The sequence below is a fragment of the Xenopus laevis genome, chromosome 6L (assembly GCF_017654675.1).
Source record: "Xenopus laevis strain J_2021 chromosome 6L, Xenopus_laevis_v10.1, whole genome shotgun sequence".
In the NCBI taxonomy this organism is placed as follows: Eukaryota; Metazoa; Chordata; class Amphibia; order Anura; family Pipidae; genus Xenopus; species Xenopus laevis.
Window position 1 is genome coordinate 135,400,203 of NC_054381.1, and position 25,766 is coordinate 135,425,968.

Consider the following 25,766-nt stretch of genomic DNA (forward strand, 5'->3'; position numbering starts at 1 on the left):
TAAAACATTTGGACAAAGCTCAAAAAAGTTGTATAAAACACAAATGGATGTATCATTAAGGCTGTTTACTATATTGCAGATATTTTGGCCCCTTGTTTGTTGGAAAAGTCCAAACAGTCTAAAGGTCCTGTGTGAAATTGCTCTCCCACAAATTCCTACGTGGGCATCTATCCACAGCAGACAAAAATTCAATCCTCTTTGGAAACAAAGCTGTTTTGGGTCTTCACACTCTCCTGAATATGAATACTGGCTGATTTGTTTTTGTTTTTTTTCGGTGATTTATCTGCTTCAGGATTTTTGCACTTATCTTTTCAAAGAGGATCTGTATTTTTTTTTTTCCCGGAACGAAAATAAAACTTTATTATCGTTTTTTGATCTGTTCTCCTCTTCGCGTTTACTTCCGAGAGTAAACTGAGCATTCAATGTGCAGAGGGAAAGGCCTAAAAGTGAATGATAAAGAAATACAAAGGACTGGAGGAACAGCAGAAACCGTATTTCATGGAAGCTTCCCAGATGATTGAATCCCCACTCAAGTGCAGGACACCAAACCGCTTGTGGTTTTTAAGATCGACTATGAGCCTGGATCACAGATGCCTGCTTCTAGCTAGGGAACAGCGTAATAGCTCTCATGTTGAACCTCAAGTAATTTCTATGAGAGAAACCCTACATCACACCCACTCTTGCATAGACCGTTTACAGTAAAGTATGTGGCGGGGTGTTCCTTTTCTTTTGAACTGAAACACAGTGTAAACCAATACAAGAAGGCACAAGGCCAGTATACATGGGATTACAATGGCTATGGCTTTCACAGTGCTGGCTGTGTTGTCCAGCTTGATGACAATGTCTACATCATCTTGCGGGCTGGTTCTTTCTTTGTCTCCATCAGTGGAACTATCACATCCCATGAAATCCTTAAGGATCGATCTCGGGTACCCAGGCTCTACCCGGAGATTGAGATTCTGGAATTTCCAGTATTCTTTTCCTTTATAAAAATATGTATAGCCTGAAAAAAATTGAACAAGAGGAAAAAGTTATCAGGTAAGCTTCCATTTATTTGTACTACTTGCAACTTTTGGAAGCAAAGCATATCACAATACAACATATCATAGCCAGAGATGAGCGAATCTGTCCTGTTTAGAAATTTGCGAAACTGCGAAAAGATTTTGGAAAGTGCATAAAAATTTGCAAAGCAGTGAAAATTTCGCTAAATGCATTGAAGTCAATGGGCGTTTTTCCGTGCAATAATTTTTACGCACGCAACAATTTTTCTCGCTCCAAATGCATTAAAGTCAAGGGGCATTTTTTCTTATGGTCTAGTTTTGTGATAATGCATTAAAGCCAATGGCCGTTTTTTCTTATGGAGACTTTTTTGTCCAAATGCATTAAAGTCAATGGGTGTTTTTTTCTTATGGGCACTTTTTATAAAATGCATTAAAGTCAATAGGCGTTTTTTCTTATGGGCTTCTAATTTTCACAAATTTTTGCACATGGGGAAATTCGGAATTTTGCCGCAAATAAATTTGCTCATCACTATTCATAGCATTCACTTCAAAGAAGAAATATCTGTATAGATTTGCTCCATTTCTTTGGCTTTTGACACAACATGGTAATATTTATAACCTATTGTAATAGAGCACTTATTTCACCCCAGCTGGCTACTTGCCATATCTGGTCACCCCAATATCAGTCCCCAACCTCAGTAATTCTCTTGAAAGTGAATGGAAACTATTCCCACCACTAAAGCCTCCAATAGTAGCAAAGGCAGCACCAATTTTATAATATTATCACATGCTTTGGAATGAGGTATTGAAAAGGCAAGTGTCTTGAAATGTTTGGAAACACAATGGATGTTGTACACACCATATTATGGTTGGATTCTGTATATAAACAATGCCAAAATTAGGTGATGTTCATCAGTGGAGTCTACTTAATCTATAGCACCTCACTGGCTGATGTCCACCTATAATTACATCCCCCCTTGAAGTGTTTTTCACAGTAATACCAAAGGAACATTAGATAACAATAAAGATACTCATAACCCTATAAAAATGTGTTTATACAATAAAATTTCTAGTATAGGTAAATCTAAAAACAACTGGACTGAAGAAGGTGCTTGGATGAGTAGTGAAACGTCTTCATTGATTACTCAGCAAGTCCAGTTGTTTTTAGATTTACCTATACTAGATATACCATGACCTGGATGAATGAAAATCTTCATAGTCATATACAATAAAATATTGTAGCTCACGAATGTCTAATCTGTCGCCCTGCACCTACTACACCAAAAGGGAAGCCTAGTACTTGCATCTCCTCTGCATATTTACCATTTTCTTTGTCAACAAAGGCTCCTTGTGGTGACTCTGGAATTCCTTTCCATACTGTGATTAACTTTGGATAGCCAGGATCCATTGCTCTCATTTCCTCATTGTATCGCCAATACCTACAGAATATAACACAATTATATCATATATTGTACAATTTATGGGATGAGTTATTTATGACTAGGAAAAAATTTGCTTTTCACATTTTAATAAATAAAACCACATTTTCTATTACATTTGCATATGCATTTTTTATAGAAAAGGATGTGGTTCAGGGGTGAAATTTGGCATACATAAGGGGTACACCTACTGCCCTCAGTGCTTAGTATCTTTTTTGTTGTCTTATTACTTTTTATTTTTTCATATGTTTATTTTATTGCCCCTTGGGTTAAAAAGATTAAATACACATAATACATTTATATTAAAGGGCGTGTAAAGACAAAAAATAAAATCCCATTTTTACTTTCTTTAATGAAAAAGAAACCTATCTCCAATATTTTTTAATTAAAAAATGTGTACCGTTTTTACAAGAAACCTGACTGTATGCCGTAAAATTCTCCCTTCATTTACTGCTGTGGATAGGAATTGTCAGACGGTCCCTAACTGCTCTGCAGGGAAACAATCATACTTATGAACAGCAGGGGGAGCCCCCGCCTTACTTCCCAGCCATGCAGAACTCAAGTAGCTTTGTTTTTTTCCCTGTAGAGCAGCCGGAGACTGTAGACTGTAGAGATTTGTATTGGATTTTATTTTTGCATTTACATCCCCTTTACTGTTTCCAACTCCAGCTGCAGGGACAAAGATCATGGAGCCAGATTTAAACAGATGAACTGGGATTCTATTTGGAGGATTATTTTGCTGCAGCCCTGGTTCTGCAGTGCTGGAGAAAGATTGTATTAAACAATACAAAAAGTATAAAATCCATATTAGATTACACAACCACACAGGACCCAGTGCAGTCTGTATATTCTGATTATTAATCAGTCTCGCTATATCGGCTTCTGGCAGATATTATTTTACTTGTGCTGTTTTGATAATTTATGACGATCGATAAGCAGCCCAGACCACACTGAGCATGTGCACAGTCTTGGTCTTGCAAAGATGGTTAACAAAGTTACAAGATGGTGGCCCCATGTAGCCAACTTTGAAAGCATAAATTATTTGTTTGATTAGGCTTGTGGTGCAGTAAGTTCATGTTTATGTTTAGTATAGAAAATACAGCATTTCTAGCCTTATTCTATTTTACACTTTACATGCCCTTTAATAATATTAATTAACATCATAATGATTGAGCTTTGAGAACAAAATAGCAAGTTCCTACGCTATTAGAAAAATAGAATAAAAAAATGCAGATGTCGGAAATATTTAGTTCATTCAATTTGCCAATCAGCTGTAAGAAACCGAGTCTCATGAGTTGATTACAAGGATGAGTCCCTGAAAAGCTTGAGTTCCCCAGTCAACCATTTTTACTGTTCCTAGAGTTTATGTTAATATATAAAATTAGTTAAGGCCTACTTAATAAAAAGTTATTAACTGCAGCAAGCAAGTGTATGATATACAATCCCTATCTGAGTATGTAGTAGCCCATAGCAAGCCTGTTTTGTGAACAAGTTCAAATCAAATTAATTTCTGTATTTAATTCCCAGAAGGGGAATGAATTGGTTTCAGGGCTTCACTAGTTTACACTCAGAGATTCTGATTTATTGGCAGCCTTTTGAAGCACTTGGGCAATGTGATACATTTGGAATTGGGACTGGCGCTATATAACAGTGTCCATGGAATGTGTAAATCTTTCATCCCAAAGTGTGATATAATTGAAGTGATGGACACAAAGAAATGCGGCGTGAGGCAACTTTAGAACATATACTCGGTGGTTTTCAGTTGTAAGGATCTCTAGTCTACCAATATCTAAACATCCAGTGATGTCTTACCGTAACAGAGAAATTGCATCATGTTTTTTTCTAAATTACTAAAAGCTTTCACAACTAATAAAAAATGTTGTGCTCAGTGCGAGGGAAAACAAATGTTTATTGGTTAAACCCAACTACTTTATGTGTATCACTATTGCTTCCTTGGGAGTTCCAAATGAAGGGTAATAATTCAAACCTTGAGCTCATTCTGCACTGTCACTTGACGGCCATGGGGAGTAATGATGGGCAAATTTGTCCTGTTTCGCTTCAATGGAAACGTGAACTTTGATGCCAGCGACAATTTGACACGCTCCTTTTTTGTCCAATTCCATTAAAGTCAATGGGCGTGCCTTAAATTGTCGCCAGTGTCAAAATTGTGGACGGCATTGACGCCGGTGAATTTTCGCGAATTTATTTGCTGGTGGCGAAACGTGGAGATTCCTCGCAAATTTATGCTTGGCGTATAAATTTGCCCATCACTAATGATGATCACTCTGGGTCCCCCGATGTTCAGTAGGTTGCACAATAAAGTCTTAGGTTAAGCACTAGGTCTGCTGATTTCAAGCAGTCTTCTAATGTTTCAAGCCCAGGGTTATACCAGTGAGCACCACAGATCGCTTCTCTTCCACGTAAATTTGAAGAAAGAAGACACTGGAAGAGGATCGCTCTGTGGTGATCACTGGTATAACCCCAGGCCGGTGCAGTTTTCTGCTGATAGGAGCAAGGGCCCGGGGTTTCAGGTAAGTAAATACAATCACTTGGGGGTGCCTAACATTTGGCACCCCCAAGTGCAGGATGACTTTCTTTCTCCTTTAAAGTAATGGGATGCTCTAAGGCAGTGATCCCTTAAACAGTGTTGCTCAACGCCTTTGCTGTTGCTCCCGGTGGTCTCAAAGCAGGTGCTTAATTTTCTTAAATTTAAATTCCTGGTTTGGGAGCAAGAAGATCTGCTCACTTGCATTGGTCTCTAAATATGCCGATCCTTTTACGATTCGACAACATGGGTGGTGGGTCAGACTTCATCCAATTTTTTTGGTTCCTGGGCATTGATTGGATTGTAATTACAGATCTGGAGAGGACCAATGACATCCACTCCCAATGGGAATTCCATACCTGCCTGATATCTAGTATATCTAGTCAGTGCTCGACTAAGTTGGCACTATAACTGGCTATCTTTAAATGTACTTTACAACCCTACAGTCTACAGAAAAGGTAAAACTTCACAAATTATTTTATAAGATGTAATTCATCTTACCTGTTTCCAAGCTGCAGATTCGGTATTTATTTAACTACAGCTCCTGGCACCTGCCTGGATTGCCCCCAACTTGCACCTGAATGCTTTGTGCCTGGTTCTCTGCCTTTTCATTTAGGGCAAACCATTGAAAGTGCATACAGTTTGCCAGGGACAGATCTTTAATGCACAATATAAATTCTTTTCTAATGTGTTTTATTTTCTCCTTTTATCTTTATATATAGAAGACTTTTATACAGGATATTGCTGTTCCAATAGCTTTATATAAATGGTTCAGTGAAAAGCTATTAAAGGAAAGAATTGCCCACTGTACTGTGACTGTGAATAATATTTTACTGGCAGGTATATTTTTCAGAGAGGTTTGGGAAGGGAAGCATTGTGCACCAGAGATGTGGGCAGGGGAATGTTATATGCCAGATGGAACTGACAAGCAGAAAAGTATTCACTTTTAAGACTTTATGAAGTAATTGTTTTAAAACCTGCATATATTAGGGGTATGAAATGATGTACAGGTATGGGATCTGTTATCTGGAAACCTGTTATCCAAAAAGTTCAGAATTACAGAACGTCCATCTCCCATAGACACCATTTTATCCAAATTTTTCCTTTTCCTTTTTCTCTGTAATAATAAAACAGTACCTTGTACTTGATTCAAACTAATATATAATGAATTCTTATTGGAAGCAAAACCAGCCTATTGAGTTTATTTAACGATTAATTGATTTTCTAGTAGACTTAAGGTATGAAGATCCAAATTACTGAAAGATCCATTATCTGAAAAACTCCAGGGCCCGAGCAGAGAAAATTAAATGAATTCTATCAATATCATCTTCTGTAGAAGGCTCGATGACATTTTCAAATGACATAACAATCCGTCTTCATTTGCATTTCAAACCTTGAGTTCCTCAATCTGGCAAGTAATGAGTAGGCATGAATGGAGAAGGAATTGGTGCCAAAGGAATGTGAATGTTTAATTTAACAATTGTTACATGTTGCCGGTGGTGGGTTGCATTTGTACTTTGATCTCCTCCAGACAAAACACAACATGTTTGAAAGCTAAATACATTTTGGCTGAGATACAAGTTGCATTTGATAAGATTCAGGAACAACAGCATAAGAAACTGAGACCCAAAGTGGAAAATCCAAAAGCAAACACAGCTGTCTCTTCCGCGGGGACAACCGATTCCTAGGTACTTGGTACAACAGTAAAAAAAAATTGCAAAAAGAAAATACAGCACGGAAATGTCGCTTTAAGTGAGCGTGAAGATTTCATTTTGTATTTTTTGTAATCTAATAACGGTTAATTTAGTATGCGTCTGTTTGTTTTGAGATAATTGAGCAGGCACACTGTTGAAGGCAGCATAATAAATTTCTAAAGTCACCAGTATGTGTTTCCCAGTCTCCATTTGTTTGCAGATTATACACCAATGACCTTGTAGATACAATATGTTACACTGTGTGAGCAGGAAAAATAGGAATGAGGTATATATATATATATATATATATATATATATATATATCTCTATATCTATATATATATATATATATATATATATATATATATATATATTTAAATATATATATATATATATGTATAGGCCTCCGAGGGCCTGTGCCTAGGGCAGCATGGTTTTGGGGGTAGCCCATAGGGGTGCCTATTTTTTTCATTTAAAAAAAAATAAATAGGAAATCCAGTGACGAAGCTGAGGGGTAGGGGGTCCGAGTAAGTGATGTCACGTCACGGTGCGCTGACGTCACTTCCGCTGAATGAGTCATGTGACGTCAGCTCATACAGCGCGTGGTGTCAGGGTGTACAGCGTATGACTTCAGCTCGCACGACATATGGGCGTGTTTAAAGGCTAAATACAGCCTTGATTATGGCCGATGGGGAATATTTAATCCAATTTAGAAATGCCCGATCCTGCCCTTCATACTGACCTGAAAGCATCATTACCGGTGATGGATCCAGGTCCGGATTTGTGGGCAGGCCACAAATGCCCGGGCCTAGGATGGCAAAGATATGGGGGTAGCATGCCACCCACTGGTCACATTTTAATTGTGGATTCTGGCTAAAGGGTGCAGTAGCAGCAAGGAATAGGTGAGGGCAGTGAGAGCACGAGGGGCGTGTGTGTGAGAGGGTCGGGATGTGTAAGCAGGTTAGGGTGTGAGCTAGTGGGGATGGTTAGTGTGCGAGGGTGTGAGTGGCTTAGGGGCGCACCAGGTTTAAATTCAGACTGCACTGGCTCTGGATGAGTCTCAGGCCGCTTTAGTATGTATTTTCAGGCCAAGAAGTCCTTTAACTTACCAATTAGTGATAATTGTATGTATGTGCAAATAAAGTAGAATTGTACAAAATGCTGCTCTTGCTGAAACAGATCCCTGGGCTGAAGGGCTGCTAAGCTGAGGGAGCTCTTTAAATCCTCATGTGCTCCTCTACAGTCTATTTCTGGAAAGAGCATGATTGCTGAGTATGATAATTATAACTGAAGAATGATTATCTCCATCATAATGACTCTTTTCGAAATGAATCAACAGCCACATAGATAGCTACTTTATATGCCAGTAAATCCTTATTACTTTAGATAGAAATTAAATCCAGGCATCTGTGCAATGCATGCAACAACTTGATTTAATGAAGAGATTTATCTTTTCCCATATGGCTATCTTGGAGTGCTGCATGAAACACTCTGGTACCTGCAAAATGTGACTCTGCGAGTGCAGAAGTGAATTCAACCTTCTTATCTATAAAGGAAGTTCGAGTCAATATGACTTTTATCATTTAAAGCTTAGGGGGGGTCTGTTTATTAACAGAATTACATTGGCTAGCATTGAAATAAGACTTCATAGGAATCACATCAAATAAAATACACATTTGCATGTAGTTATAGTCCTGAAAGTAGTCATTTTGTGCTCCAACAGGGCTGGAACAAGGAGTAGACAGGGTAAGCATATACTTATAGAGTGTGTTGTAGTAGTCAGGCAAAATCACGATGACCTCAGTACCTCCATCCAATATCACCACTGTGTCTGTGGAGTTTGCTGGATTTTTCATGCCTTTTAAGTGGGTGAAATAACAAAACTTCAGTGCTCTTTCTACTCTGAGATGAAGTCAAATGAAGGAGAAGCCAATGATCTAGCTACAAGGTTAAGTATACATCTACTCCTGCACCAATATGACTACATAAGATGTAGCAGAGAAGCCATTGTGGTTAGGGCTAGGGTGAGAAGGATTAAAAGGAGCCAAAAAGCCCTTCACAGTGCAGCGAAAGCCTTTTTAAAACAGGAGTGACACCAAAGGCTGAAAGGCTTTAAAGAGATACTGACACCACAAATTATACCTTTTTTACATCTATCATAATATTGGCTTTGCATGCTACTTGTAATTTTGCCATAAAGTATTTGCCGGATGCTTTTACATTACCCATCTGACTCCCTGTGATCGCCTATGAGGGGGCTGCCATATTTGTGCAGCAGGAGTCCGTTAGCATTAGAACTTCAACTAACAGTTACTTTCAAAAACAAACCTCTCAGCAAAAAAAACAATCAACATGACCTATAGGTAACTTTTAATGTTCATTCATATTTGAAAAAGTAGTTTTTTAGTGTCAGTATCACTTTAAGACTTATTCTTTGCACTTAAAGGAGAAGGAAAGGTGAAAACTAAGTAAGCCTTATCAGAAAGGTTCACCTAAATATACCAGTAAACCCCCAAAGTAGTGCTGCTCTGAGTCCCCTGTCAAAAGAAACACCACATTTCTTTCCTTCTATTGTGTACACATGGGCTTCTGTATCAATCTTCCTGCCTTCAGCTTAAACCTCATTGCCCTGGGCAAGAACATGCTCAGTTTGCTCCTCTCCCCCCCCCCCCTTCTCTACTGTAATCTGAGCCCAGAGCAGGGAGAAACTCAGGCAGGAAGTGATGTCACACCACATTAATACTGCAGCTCCTACCCTAAACAAACAGAGAGTTTCTAGAGATTTTTACTCAGGTATGGTAAAACATTCTACAGAATAAATATAACATTCTAGATTGCACTATTGTAGCTAATCTATTGGCAGTAAAATGCCTCCGTAGCTTTCCTTCTCCTTTAAGGAATTATGGGCAGTGACCTGCAAGTTTTTTCTTAATGTCCGTATAACTAACAATGCAACCACTGGTTTGCAGCCTAATAATACAAACCTGCAGACAGCCAATTCTAATCTCTTTAAAGGAAAACTATACCCCCAAAATGAACACTTAAGCAACATATAGTTCATATCATATTAAGTGGCATATTAAAGAATGTTACCAAACTGGAATATATATTTAAGTAAATATTGCCCTTTTACATCTCTTGCCTTGAGCCACCATTTTGTGATGGTCTCTGTGCTGTCTCAGAGATCACCTGACCAGAAATACTTCAACTCTAACTGTAACAGGAAGAAGTGTGGAAGCAAAAGACACAACTCTGTCTGTTAATTGGCTCATGTGACCTAACATGTATGGTTTATGTGGTGTGTTTGTGAGTACAGTGAATCCTACGATCCCAGGGGGCAGCCCTTATTTTTTAAAATGGCAATTTTCTATTTATGATTACCCAATGGCACATACTACTACAAAAGTATATTATTATGAAAATGGTTTATTTACATGAAGCAGGATTTTACATATGAGCTGTTTTATGCAATATCTTTTTATAAAGACCTACATTGTTTGGGGGGTATAGTTTTCCTTTAAATCTCATCAGTGCAAGATATTGGAACATGGCTTCTGAGGAGTAGGACTTGGAGAGCAGTGAAAGAGAGAACCCATCACAAATAGGGTGAGAAGCTCTAAAAGGAGCTAAAGAGCTCTTAACAATTAATCACATGCAGTGTAAAGCCTTCGTAATACACATAGATGGCCATTTATTAAGGGTCAGATTTTAGTGGCATTAGATCCTTCTGTAACCACAATTAAAACAAATTTTCTCTAAAACCACATATGCTTTGAAAGATACAAAGTATGAATAGAACAAAAACGCTGCTACGATGTGCTAAAAAATATGAAAACCTCTAAAAATGTGAGTTTTTCAGATAAAAACTAGTGAAATGAAATGTGAAAACCTCTAAAAGTCTGTATGGCTAAAAAAAAGGTCAAATAGGATCAGCGCAGCTCGCAGTTTTTGAAGAATAATCAACACATTTTTAGAGAAAAAAAATAGAAATCCAAATGTTGGTTAATCGGACCATATAGTACTGCCTTAAAACCAAATATGCAAGGCTTTAACCTTTACTTAAAGAATTATGGCTAAAAAAAAAGGTCAAATAGGATCAGCGCAGCTCCCATTGACTTTCATGGGACCTCAACTGCTTGCAAAAGTTTTGTATTAGAGTTTTCATGGTTTTTACACTTCATTCATCTTGAATTTTTAGAGTTTTAGAAAAATAATAACACATTTTTAGAGGAAAAAAAATAGAAATCCAAATGTTGGTTAATCGGCCCATATAGTACTGCCTTAAAGGAAAACTATACCCCCAAAATGAATACTTAAGCAACAGATAGTTTATATCACATTGAATGACATATTAAAGAATCTTACCAAACTGGAATATATATTTACATAAATATTGCCCTTTTAAATCTCTTACCTTGAACCACCATTTCGTGACTCTATCTGTGCTGCCTCAGAGATCACCTGACCAGAAATACTACAACACTAACTGTAACAGGAAGAAGTGAGGAAGCAAAAGACAGATCTCTGTCTGTTAATTGGCTCATGTGACCTTACATCTGGTTTGTATGTGTACACAGTGAATCTTACGATCTCAGGGGGCGGCCCTTATTTTTTAAAATGGCAATTTTCTATTTAGGATTACCCAATGGCACATACTACTAACAAAGTATATTATTATGATAATGGTTCATTTACATGAAGCAGGGTTTTACACATGAGCTGTTTTACTCAGTATCTTTTAATATCTTTCTTATAGTAAGAGAAACAAGGTGCCCCAGAATATAATGTAGAAACCTCACCAAGTAGCAGATGTGGTCCGGGTGCACCAGCCCCAGACCCCCAGCTTCAGGGTGCGGCACACCAGAAAATTTGAAAAAAAAAACAGGGCTGTCAGGCACTCAAACGGATCCACAGGACCAAAATATTTTAGTTAAAAAAATATATCCATTAGTCAAAGTTAAAAAAGTATACTTGCATCTCCTTCCGTCCTACGCGTTTCGTGCCCACAAAATAGCCCATGACTAAGCGCCCTTGTGAGTACAAAACGCGTAGGGCAGATGGAGATGCAAGTATACTTTTTAACTTTGACTAATAAAGATATATTTTTTAACTAACATATTTTGGACCTGTGGATCCGCTTGAGTGCTGGACAGCCCTGCTTCTTTTTCAACAAGTCTGAGCCAACTTGGAGACCAGAGGGTGGGGGAAGTCAGGATCCCTCTATTTAGTTGCAGCTACTACAGGAGGTACATAACGGAAAGCAAGAGGAAAGGTCTGGGCCCCAAATGACTTCTGAAATACTGCAAGCATGCTCTCAGAATTTCATTTTAAATTTCATTTTTTTTATATATATATATATATATATATATATATATATATATATATATATATATATATATATATATATATATATATGTACTATAATTTATCAGGCATTTGCAGATTCACTTTCAGAACCTACAGCTTATCAGCCAACGTCAGTGTAGTGGAAAAACTATTTTTGACGGGAATGATGTCATTAATTTAAAGAAGAAAAAAAAAACCTCCAGCATATGAAGAAAACCATCCATGCACATCAAAATGCTTCCAAATGCAATTCCACAGTTTAAATATAATTACATAAGCTGCTTTCAACTACATTGGCTGTTTCACCTGCAGCTCAGTACATGATAAAATTTGCTTCCATCTGTGAAACTTCACTGAGAAATATAATGACTGAAGCTACAGAAAATGCCTGATGGCATAATATACTTTCACTCATTAAAAAACCCCACTCTGTTCCAAGCCCCGGACACACTCCCAGACTGTACGACTTATACACAAACACACATTTCTAAACACATCAAATTATAACATTCAACAGAAGAAATGATGACATTTAATCCCCACTCACCGGTCACCTTTGAAGAAGTAGGTTTTCCCAACATCTTCCCACCAAACAGCCGTATCAATACCATGAGGTGGAATGCCGTGTCCTAATTGCATCAAATCATAAGGGTAGCCAGGCTGAAGTGTTGTATCTTTAAACACCCAGTATTTATTACCTGAAATAAGAAGATCAAAACTACTTGTAACGGCGTCTGTAGATCTAACAAAGGAAGAAATCATATGCATGCTCGCGACATGGAAGAGTTGACTGCCCAAAATGTTTTGATTTTCTCTTCTTATTTTAAATTTGAAAGTACTACTAGCATGGCTCTTGTGTAAATACAGTTTATTTAATCATAATTAAAGGGATACGGTCATGGTAAAACATGTTTTTTTCAAAACGCATCAGTTAATAGTGCTGCTCCAGCAGAATTCTGCACTGAAATCAATTTTTAAAAAGAGCAAACAGATTTTTTTATATTCAATTTTGAAATCTGACATGGGGCTAGACATATTGTCAGTTTCCCAGCTGCCCCTAGTCATGTGACTTGTGCTCTGATAAACTTCAATCACTCTTTACTGCTGTACTGCAAGTTGGAGTGATATCACCCCCCTCCCTTTCCCCCCCCACAGCAGCCAAACAAAAGAACAATGGGAAGGTAACCAGATCACAGCTCCCTAACACAAGATAACAGCTGCCTGGTAGATCTAAGAACAACACTCAATAGTAAAAACCCATGTCCCACTGAGACACATTCAGTTACATTGAGAAAGAAAAACAGCAGCCTGCCAGAAAGCATTTCTCTCCTAAAGTGCAGGCACAAGTCACATGACCAGGGGCAGCTGGGAAATTGACAAAATGTCTAGCCCCATGTCAGATTTCAAAATTGAATATAAAAAAATCTGTTTGCTCTTTTGAGAAATGGATTTCAGCGCAGAGTTCTGCTGGAGCAGCACTATGAACTGATTCATTTTGAAAAAACTTTTTTCCCCAAGACAGTATCCCTTTAAGTATATGACAACATCTAGTAAATTCCAATATAGCAACCCACTGTCATGAACATATGTAAGATCGAAATACCATTTGACAAGGGCCAAGTCAACTTTACCAACAAGATTATTCCATTAGGTTTACTTAGAGACTTCATGGCACACAGGAAAAGCCATGGGTTATACAAGTATGGGACCTGTTAAACAGAAAACTAGCCACTTGGGGTTTTCCGGATAATGGATCTTTCAGTAATTTGGATCTTCATACCTTAAACTGACACCAGAAATGATGCCTTTTTTTTACATCTATCACAATATTCGCTTTGCATACTACTTATAACTTTTGCCATAAAGTATTTGCCCAATGCTTTTACATTACCTGTCTGATGTTCTCATGTTTTCTGACAGATGTCGGACGAAAAATCGTAAGATGTACGATCGTTCGATTCCCACTAACTTCACGATAATTTAACGGATTGGTCGGATTTCGCTAAAATCGGTTGTTCGGCAAAGAAAAATCTTTGCGTCTATGGGGACCTTAAGTCTAATGTAAATATTAAATAAACCCAATAGGCTGGGTTTGCTTTCAATAAGGATTAATTATATTTTAGTTGGGACCAAGCTACTGTTTTATTATTACAGAGAAAAATTTAATCAGGATTTAGGATTATTTGGATAAAATGGAGTCTATGGGAGACAGCCTTTCTGTAATTCAGAGCTTTCTGGATAACAGGTTTCCGGATAATGGATCCTATACCTGTACTTGTACTGGGGGTGTTGCAAACTCATCAATCATGGGTTTGTATGAAGCTGAGGAATAAACAAAATGTAGGTGAAGGTTTCCTTTGTTATTCCTTGTATATAAGATTATCACACAGAGCCCGATACCTCAATACCGCTCACAAATCGACAGTCTCACTCTGGAGAACCGTATCAGCCCAACTGTGATGCCTTTATTTAGATTTTCTAAATAAAAAGGATCACAGTTTGGCAGACACAGTTTTCCATATTGATACTATTGATTTGTGAAGCTGAGAATACATGGCACACCTTGCTAGTACTCAGCATAAATATACTGCATAATATATATATATATATATATATATATATATATATATATATATATACACACACTTCATAACAATGCATGAGGATTATTATATATGATTCCAAATATTGTAATACATCATCAGTGTATATTTAATTGTCAATGCTTAGTTAAGCTGACATTTGTGGTGCGAATATAGCTGACCACCCAAGTCATTATTTGAGACTTTTGTTTGTGACGTCACAGGTTTCATCTAAAGTTAACTTTAGGGGGGTTGTTTATCAAAGTCCGATCAACATTTTCTGCTACAAACTCCGATCAAATCCGCTCGGGTTTTTTACGCTTATTTATTATTTAATTTTCCCGAAAATTTGCTTTGGGGAAAAAATCTTATTTTCACGATTTTTTCAGATTTTTCACAGGAAAACTCAGATTTCTTATGCTTTTTTGCCCGAAAACTCAGAAAACTTTGAGGTATTGCACAAAAACAAGTGCACATTAAAAAATCATTGGGACTTCTCCCATTGACTTACAGTATATGCAACCTCGACAGGTCTGAGATGTCGGATTTTCTGATTTGGACTTTTCCATCCTCGGTAGTGATGGGCGAATTTGCAGTTTCGCCGAGAAATTTGCAAATTTCTAGAGAAATTCGCAAAAAGGCGCCGGCGTCTCGTTTTTTTTGATGCCGGCAAATTTTTGAGCCCGTTTCGCAAATCGTGCAAATTAGCACCTGCCGAATAGATTCGCCCATCACTAATCCTCGGGGTTTAATAAATTCTGAAAAATTCATGATTTTTTTAAAAGTCAGATTTTATAAAAAAAAAATCAAATTTTTCGGGATTTTTGCATTTGAAGTTTAGTAAATAAACCCCTTAGTATGTTATAAAATGGACAATTCTAAACAACTTTTAATTTGGTTTTATTTATTTATTTATTGTTTTTTAGTTTTTAAATTATTTGCCTTCTTCTTCTGGCTCTTGCCAGCTTTTAGATGGGGGTCACTGACCCCATCTAAAAAACAAAAGCTCTGTGAAGCTACAAATGTATTGTTTTTGATACTTTCTATTACTGATCTTTCTATTCAGGCCTCTCCTATTCATATTCCAGTCTCTTATTTAAATCAATGCATGGTTGCTAAGTTAATTTGGACCCTAGCAACCAATTGCTAATATTGCAAACTGGAAAGCATCTGAAAAAAAAGCTAACTAACCCAAAAAACACAAATAATAAAAAATGAAAACCAATTGCAAATTGTCTGAGAATATCACTCCCTGCATCATACCAAAAGGTGAACAAACCCTTTAAGGACATACACTGCCTTCAATAATAATAAAATAACATATTTATAGCAGTGTTATGGGTTAACCAATGCTAAATTGGTAGAAAAAAGGGCAAGCTTTCATACACAAAACATTTACAAATCGGAAATTGTTGCCTGGCAGTGTCATTACTTTCATTTTATTATAGTCTGTCATTTCATACCGCTTGTAAATGAGGATTGTTGTTCAGAGCACAACATGCAGTGTTACTCATTCGACAAATGTCACCTCTAATTGGGAACAAAGAGATAATGCCATTTTAAATTAGAAAGGCTATATTTCCTGCAAGCAAAACTACAGTAATGCCTACCCATAGGGATGTTATTGAATGTTATTGTGATATCCTGTAAGTCAGACAAGTCTTTTTAACATTAATTGTCTTATTGTCGCTTTATTTTATTTTTTATTTTCTGGCAGCATAAAATCAGGGCTGGTGCTAAAAAGCTGGGTTATTTCTGAGCAAAGCAATAAGGAATTGTAACACAGGTATGGGACCTGTTATCCAGAATGCTTGGGATCTGGGTTTTCCAGATAAGGGGTATTTCCATAATCTGGATCTCCATACCGTAAATCTACTAAAAAATGATTTAGAGATTAATTAAACCCGATAGGATTGTTTTGCCTCCAATAAATTATGTCTTAGTCGGGATCAAGGTACTGTTTTATTTTTACAGAGAAAAAGCAAATAATTTTTAAAAAATATAATTATTTGATTAAAGTGGAATTCATGGGAGATGGCCTTTTCATAATTTGGAATTTTGTGATTAACCTTGATTAGAAAAACAGCAGTTGGTGGGGAAGTAGCGCTGGTTGAAAGTGTTTATTATTTATGAATTACAATATATTTTACACAAGGTAAACCCCCAACCCTTGTCTAACTGAACCCAATAAATTTGTTTTCTTGCCAAAAACTTTAGTCTGATTCCAGGCTCTGTATTTTCTCTTCTTGTCAACAGTTGCATTCTTTTCTTTACATGACTCAGCATTAAAAAGAATATTCAGGTGAATACTGCTATCATTCAGTCTGTAGCCAATAGACTGGGCCGGATGGGACTGGCCCCACAAGGACACCGTCATTATTTCTATCCTTTCATTTAAGCCACTGTCTAGCTTTGAAGTTGTTGACGGATCATTCCGAGGCACTGACATTCAGGAAAGGTTATTGATTTTTGCTTCACAGCTGAAAAAAGTCTGATTGACTTGAATGGAACCACAAAGAGGGAGTGTTGTAATGATTGGATCATAGATTTATAGTGGCCATTGGATGTTACAATGATGAAGACAATCAGAATGATTTTCCTTATTCATTTATAGTTCCTAAGCATCTTACTTTCTGGTGGTTGGGTTGTTTTTCTTCACTGAAATTATCAGCATTCTTAAAAACTTTGGATGCAAACAAGCATTTAAATGTCAAAGTCTCAGATATATAAGTACAGGTATGGGACCTGTTATCCAGAATGCTCGGGACCAGGGGATAACGGATCTTTCCGTAATTTGGAGCTTCATACCTTAAGTCTACTAGAAAATCATGTATGGAAGCTTCATAATATAATATATATCATCATATATAATATATTATAATAATTTAATATATATTACATATATATTATATAGGGATGCACCCAATCCAGGATTCGGTTCGGGATTCGGCCAGGATTCGGCCTTTTTCAGCAGGATTCAGATTCGGCCGAATCCTCCTGCCCGGCTGAACCGAATCCAAATTTGCATATGCAAATTAGGGGTGGAGAGGGAAATCGCGTGACTTTTTGTCACAAAACATCAAAGTAAATTTTCTCCCCTTCCCACCCATAATTTGCATATGCAAATTAGGGTTCGTATTCGGTTCGGTATTCGGCCGAATCCTTTGCGAAGGATTCGGCCGAATCCAAAATAGTGGATTCGGTGCATCCCTAATATTATAATATATATTTATATTAGTTATGTGGAATGTGTAGGTAGCCTAATCCATTTATTACTTTGATGCCCCTCTCTTTAGAATTTGCTCTGTTAGACTCCATATTTTGGTGTCTGCTTCAAATAACCCGATAGGCTGATTCTGCTTCCAATAAGGATTAATTATATCTTAGTTTGGATCAAGTACAAGCTACTGTTTTATTATTACAAAGAAAAAGGAAATCACTTACTTATTTGATCATAGTGGAATCTATGGAAGACATGCTTTCCGTAATTTGGAACTTTTTGGTTAACGGTTTTCAGGATAACGGATCCCATACCTGTACTTGTTTGATAGGCATTCATGCCCTGGGACATGCGCTGGAAACTAGAGTTTTATGTTACTCATATGATTAGCAACTGGCAAGCGAGAAACCCTAATCCTGAGCTGTCGATTAGGAAGCTGTACGGCAGCCACATGAATAAATGCAAGTTGGTTGGGGAAGATGTTGTCATTTTACCATCTAAAATGAATGATAGGGCAGCCTGGAATGGAAAATCTCAGAGCTGCAAACCGTGAATAGCTGGGCAGTAAGAATGGCTAGCGATCGAAGATAGAATATAGCAAAGGGCTTGCACTTGTTTCTCAAATGGGAATAAAATCAAATCTTACCTTTAAAAAAGACAAAATTTCCCTCGCCGTTCTCATAAACTGCATCAATGCCAGGAGGCAGTCCCCTCCAGAAGTAGGTAATCTGCATGGGGTAGCCATCCATAACCTTGTTGTTTCTTACACGCCAGAACCATTGATCCTAAAAAAAAAATTACAATGGGTTTATGCTTTAACCTGTTACCAGGTTCTGACCAACAATGCATCTCATTTGGATATCCACAAAAGGAGTTCATTAGCTCAGTTTGTGGACCGCTGTCTGCAACTTCAGTGAATGGAGTAAACCTCTTCGGGGGGTCTTCAAACTGTGGTGCTGGACATCATGGGATTGGGGGGCTTGGAGCAGTGACTTGGGGTTAACCTTAATGCTATTTGGGGTGGGAATTGGGGGGTGTCTAATTCCTATTCTAGATATTCTTAAAAGTCCAGCTTGAAGGTCAGTTAGGGTGAGCTCTACAAACTGTGGTACTGGCCCTCATGGGGTTGAGTTACTTGGAGCAGTGACATGGGGTTTAGCCTTAATGCTACTTGGAAAACGTTTGGCGAATCGCACAAATTCGCCGCGAATTCGCGCCTGGCGATTAAATTCGCCCATCACTACTGATGACATCAGAACTCACCGTTTATAACTGATGACATCAGAACTCATCGTTTATAAGGATATCATTTACAAGATATTCATGGCTTTTGTGTAATATATATATATATATATATATATATATATATATATATATATATATATATATATATATATATATATATATATATATATTGTTTGCTAAGCTGACGGCTTGATAGCTATGTATTTAGCCTCATTTGTCTGATTTTGACTAAATTTTTCCATTCTGTCCCGTCACCAACTGAAATGTTCAGAGAGCGCAGGTCAATGCTACTGGTTAACGTTTGAACTCCGCTGATTTTTACCTTGCCTTGGCTAAATTGTGTCGCTTCAAGGGAAATGCATAAGGTCACGTTTCCTGGTTTATAAACTACAGGAATAAAAAGGTCATTGATTCAACAATAAAAGGAAGCAGTCTGTGGAAGGGAGAGACAAACAAACTAAATGACATCCTTTAAGTAGGAAAAAAAGATTCATGGCGCTCTTTGTATAACATTTCATTACTTAAAATTTAGCATTTCAGCCGAAAGTGCAGAAGTTGGAAAATACACTATTACTGACCAACAGAATCTTTTCCTAAGTCTTGAGATCAACTAAACATATTATTATAGTAGTAAGGAACTAAATAAATGGAAAAAAAAAATTAAACAAAAACAAAAAGAAAGCAAAACGGTGGAAGAGACGTAAACAACTTTCTGGTTCCAAAAGTTTGCTAGAAGCAGAATGCAATGGGAGGGAATCTGAAGAAAACTGAAGTATCTTACTTACCTGGTTATCAGCCTTATACCATTTGTAATTAACAATTTGTTTGTGAACAAAATGCACCAAGCAGCTCTACACTATTATTTCTATTGTTTATACCATGCTAATTCATCAGGTGCATTTATGAAGGTACGTGTTCTGCTAATTAATGTGAAAATGGATTTACAAATGCCCTATTGGACTTATTATGATGGCAGCTGCAACTATGTTGCTTTAAAATGGACACAATTGTTGTGTGAATTGACACTATTCATTATCAGGCACTCCTTGCACTTCTGAGCAGCAGTGGGGAGCGCCGTTACAGGGAGGTAGATGTAACTTCCGGTTGCCAGACAAAAGTGCCGGTCTGGTACGGCATTAGACAATGCATCTCATGGCAGTACAAACAATGGGGTGGCGACCAGAAAAAATCATCCAGGGTGGAACCAAATATAAAATAAAAATTTGTCTTTATTAGTCCAGATTAAAACAATGTATACAAGCGGGCAGGGAGAGTGGCTTAACAAGTTTCGTGACCAATACATCACTTCATCAGAAGCCTCCTTGGACTTCTACATCATTTACAACTGCAAGTACAATGTGCCAAGTGCAAGTTTGGTCACAAATTGGCAAATTGGCATTTTTTTGGTGGTTCTGGCTATTTGGAAGGGGGTTTTACAGTGAGAGCTGTCGTACAGGCTGATACATTAGATAGCTTTAAGAAGGGGTTGGATGATGTTTAGCAAGTGAGGGAACACAGGGTTATGGGAGATAGCTCATAGTACAAGTTGATCCAGGGACTAGTCCAATTGCCATTTTGGAGTAAGGAAGGAATTTATTCTCTTCAGATGTGTTTTTTTCGCCTTCCTCTGGATCAACTGGCAGTTAGGCATATATAGACTTAAAAGGTTGAACTTGATTGGCGCTTGTCTTTTTTTCAACCTAACTTACTATGTTACTATGTAATTCCAGTGCCATTGCTGCCACCCAGAGGGTTGCGATGCTGCAATTGCTCCCCGTGCATTAAAATGGTAGCAACTCGGATGCACATTGTGTGTAACATATTCAGCGTTGGGGTTGTGACACTCAGCATTAAAATGATGTTTGTATGTGATTCTTGGGCTGCAATTCTGTTGTGCCAATGGCAGCCTGCTGTGGGAACCCCGGAATTATCTTCACATTCAGGGTGGTGGTAGCTCCAGGCTCCATTGCACCAACAGACACACTTGCATGTGATTTAGCAGAAGAGGCAGGACAGCCGCAACGGCCGATAGTGCAACTATACAGTTACAAGGGGAATGGTTGCACTTTGCTACGTGACAATGACAAACCAACAAATGTTTTCTATGATATAAAGCCTATTAAATAAGATCTTTACAAAAATAATCAGTCCGCATCTGCTTTGACCATGAAAAGTCTGTAAAAAAAAATGTAACCTTGTGCATTATAAATTTGTTCCAGACTGTAGAAAGAATCCAAAAGATCTTCTCGGTTTAAAAAGAGCTGCTGACAGATAGGTAAGCTGTGGCTGCTATTGGTTACCACACTATTGAATACCTCCCAACTGTCCCGTTTTCAGCGGGACAGTCCCGCTTTTGACAGCTCAACCCACAGTCCAGCATTTGTACTAAAACGTTCCGACTTTCTCTGCACTGAACAGCCAGAAAAAGATACAACGTTTCTAACTTAATTGGCTTTTGGCAGAGAGCCTAGAACAACTACCAGGTGCAGCTAAGATACTTTTGTTAAGAAGCTTATAAAAGGGGGAGTTCAGTTTTGTATGCAGTGGAAAAATGTGAACTTACCCAAAAGCACAGGGAGTTCAGGTGCTCAAGCCACAGACCTTCTATTTTTCTGCAAAAATATCTCTATTTTTTAACTTTTGTACTTTAATATCCTATATATAGTTTAACTAATGGTTGTACCTAATTTGCAACAATGTTTTGGATTGGCCTTTCAAAAAATGTCTCTGATTGGTCTATTTCCAATTACTGCTCAGTGTCGGACTGGCCCGGCGGGATACCGGGAAAAAACCCGGTGGTCCCGACCCAGTCCCCCGTCCTGATCGTACTTGACAGAAAAAAGGTTTTTTTTCTATGCGCCGAGCAGCGCCTTCGCGCATGTGTGCTCGGCGCGTCATAGAAGGGAGGCAGGGGGGTCGGAGGGGGCCCTGGACAGTAGTCCTGGTGGGCGCCGGGACCCCCAGTTCGACCCTGTTACTGCCTGTTTGGATTGGTGGTTGAATACATGTTGTTGATTGGTCCCTTTTCATTTGAATATGACTACATGGTCTAATGTTTATTCAGCCTATGACTAAGTGCCCCTAAGGCATGAAACGTATTAGGCTTTGCTGTGATGTTTTGCTTAAATAAATACTTTTACTACATCAATTCATGGAGTGTGGTCTGGTATGTGCCAGCCCTTCATTATCGATTCTTAAGAAATTTTGTAACAATTTGAGATAAGCAAATTGTAACAATTTAGATAAACAGGTCTCTTGGGAGAACTTAGACTCACAGCTTAAAGGCAATTCACCTTCATTAGCAAAACTGTAATAACTGGAAAAAAAACAACACAGAAATATGTTCAATCTTTGATAACCTGCCAAATTTTGTAAAATGAAAATGGTAATTAGGGGGTGTGGCCACAAAATGGGCGTGATCAAAAAAAAATTCCCTCTTTTTTCCCCAAAATGTTGGGAGGTATGCTGTTGGTTCCCATAGGTACATACAGTTGTTGATCACATAGGATTATACTGGTCTATAGGTTCTTAGAGAGAACAGGGTCAGTGATATATTCATGCATATAAACATGCACCCATACAGATGCTTAATAAGCCATTTTCTCATATTGGTTATTTTTTCCATGTTATATAAATGGTTTCCTAGTGTGCTTCCTCAGCCTAACCCTGTTTCTTGTGCAAATAACCAAACCATGCTGTCCCTGTGTTTCAGCAGTGCTTTGCAAATTGCCTACTTGTGTTGGAAACAGACAGTCAGAGCAGAGGAAATCTCTAAGGGGCAGATTTATCAAGAGTCGAAGTGAATTTGAGGGAATTTTCGAAGTAAAAAAATTCGAAATTCGAAGTAATTTTTTGGATACTTCGACCATCGAATAGGATACTACGACTTCAAATTTACTTTGAATTCCATTTAAAGTAAAATACCGTATAAGCCGAGTTTTCCAGCATCCAAAATGTGCTGAAAAAGTCTACCTCGGCTTATACTCGAGTCAGGGGCAGTAGCTGAGATTGCAGTCACTTTTAATCATTCCTATACCAACAGTTCGCTTGGGGAGAGACTGCAATATCACACAGCGCCCTCTGTTGGTTATTTGAAAGAATAACAGTGCGCCCTCTGTTGGTTATATGAAAGAATAACAGTGACTGTAATATCACACAGTGCCATCTGTTGGTTCTATGAAAGAATAACAGTGACTGCAATATCACACAGTGCCATCTGTTGGTTCTATGAAAGAATAACAGTGACTGCAATATCACACAGTGCCATCTGTTGGTTCTTTGAAAGAATAACAGTGACTGCAATGTCACACAGTGCCATCTGTTGGTTCTATGAAAGAATAACAGTGCGCCCTCTGTTGGTTATATGAAAGATTAACAGTGACTGCAATATCACACAGCCCCCTCTGTTGGTTATATGAAGGATTAACAGTGATGGCAATATCACACAGCGCCCTCTGTTGGTTATATGAAAGAATAACAGTGACTGCAATATCACACGGCACCCTCTGTTGGTTATATGAATGATTAACAGTGATGGCAATATCACACAGCGCCATCTGTTGGTTATACGAAAGATTAACAGTGATGGCAATATCACACAGCACCCTCTGCACATGGTAGTGGGACAGTGGGACAATGCACACAGTAATCCGTTTGGCAATTCTCTGTCACCATCAACTTTGCAAAGAAGTCCGGTTGATCGCTGGGGGGGTCGCTTTGGCAGAATGTGCGCTGCTGGGAGATAGGGCTGTAGTTGTGTCTAGGCTTATTCTAGAGTCAATAAGTTTTCCCAGTTTTCGTGGGTAAAATTAGGTACCTTGGCTTATACTCGGGTCGGCTTATACTCGAGTATATATGGTAGTTTGAATATTTGAATATTCGATAAAAGTATTGTCTCTTTAAAAAAACTTCGACTTCATAACTTTGCCAAATTAAACCTGCTGAATTGCTATGTTAGCCTATGGGGACCTTCTACAAACTTTTTCCAAGCCTTTACACATCGAATTACAATCCTTCGATCGAACGCTGAAATCCTTCGAATCGTTCGATTCGAAGGATTTAATCGTTCGATGGAACAATTTTAATTCGAATGATCGATTGCCAAATTTGCTGAAAAAACTTCGAATTCGAATATCGAAGTATTTAAATTCGATGGTCGAATTTCGAAGTAATTTCAAGTTCGAAATTCGACGCTTGATAAATCTGCCTCTAAGTGATTCACAGCAACACTTTATTGGTTGGAAAGAAAAGGTTAGGCAGAGGGATTCGCCAACAAATCTTTATATATAAAAACAAATGTAAGAATAAAATAATGCAGGTTCTATGAAACAGGCGTATTAAAAATTGACTACAAATGTTTAATGAATGTTTTATGATAGCAACAGTGTCCCCTTTAATAATACAAGAACATGCATTTTTCAGAATAAAATAATAGCAAGCTCCATATTGGAAAAGACAACAAACAAACAACTTGTTATTTATCTCACGCTTTTCCCCTTAAGGTTCTAAAGATCCATGCTGCATTGAAAACTACACTTTTGTAAGAAAAACATAGTTTAGTGCGGTAACCTATAGCCTATAGCAGCCAAGGAGACAGATGTTTTCTTTATTCTAACTAGACTAGAAAAATCTAATCTAATTAAATTAAAAAAACAAAACTTTGCTTCTTTATGTGCTGCCCCTTCACAGATCAGTTACATCTGACATGACAAGGACACACAGAGGTTATAAACAACATTTTAGCCATTATTCTACTGGAAAGGGAACATATTTCCCAAAAATTTCCCCTTACAGTCATGCTACAGAGATATTGAATGAAAGCTTTTTCTAATTATACAGGTATGTGACCTGTTATCCAGAATGCTTGTGACCTGGAGTTCTCCGGATGAGGGATCTTTCTGTAATTTTGATCTCCATATCTTAAGTCAACTAAAAAATCATTTAAATTAATTAAACCCAATAGGATTAATTATATCTTAGCTGGGATCAAGTACAAGGTGCTGTTTCATGACTACAGGTATGGGATCCGCTATCTGGAAACCCATTATCCAGAAAATTCGGAATTATGGAATGGGCATCTTCCATAGACTCCATTTTATCCAAATAATAAATAATTATTTGCTTTTTCTCTGTAATAATAAAGCAGTACCTTGTACTTGATCCAAACTAAGATATAATTAATCCTTATTGGAAGCAAAACCAGCCTATTGGGGTTATTAAATGATTTAAGGTATGAAGATCCAAATTACAGAAAGATCTGTTATCCGGAAAGCCCCAGATCCCGAGCAATCTGGATAATAGTTCCCATACCTGTACAAGTTAAAAGGAATTTGCATTTCAGGAATGGGATCTGTTATCCAGAATGCTTGGGACCTGGGGGTTTCCAGATAAGGGATCTTTCCGTAATTCGGATCTTCCTACCTTAAAGCTGCTAAAAAATATTTTAAACATTTATATAAACGCAGTAGGATTGTTTTGCTTCCAATAACACACTATTTTCTTAGTTTGGATCAAGTACAAGCTACTGTTTTATTATTACAGAGAAAAAGAAATTCATTTTGAAAAATTTGAATTATTTGTTTAAAATGGGGTGATGGCCTTTCCATAATTAGGAGGTATCTGGATAATGGGTTTACGGATAACAGATCTCCTACCTGTATTCAGTTAAAATAGAGGAAACCGCCTTTCTGTAATT

The 25,766-nt window shown here is 37.7% G+C and overlaps 1 protein-coding gene across 4 annotated transcripts in view; it reads right to left on the reverse strand.

Moving 5' to 3' along the window:
• Positions 1 to 338: 338 nt before the first annotated feature.
• mmp16.L (matrix metallopeptidase 16 L homeolog) overlaps positions 339 to 25,766 on the reverse strand; it is a 194,306-nt gene continuing 168,878 nt past the window's right edge. For all 4 annotated transcript variants that reach the window (XM_041565421.1, XM_041565423.1, XM_041565422.1 and 1 more), the window contains 4 exon segments: positions 18,474 to 18,612; positions 12,573 to 12,723; positions 2,325 to 2,440; positions 339 to 1,003 (listed from right to left, as the gene is read on the reverse strand). In XM_041565421.1, the coding sequence (XP_041421355.1) occupies positions 669 to 1,003; positions 2,325 to 2,440; positions 12,573 to 12,723; positions 18,474 to 18,612 (741 nt within the window). In that variant the 3' untranslated portion in view covers positions 339 to 668.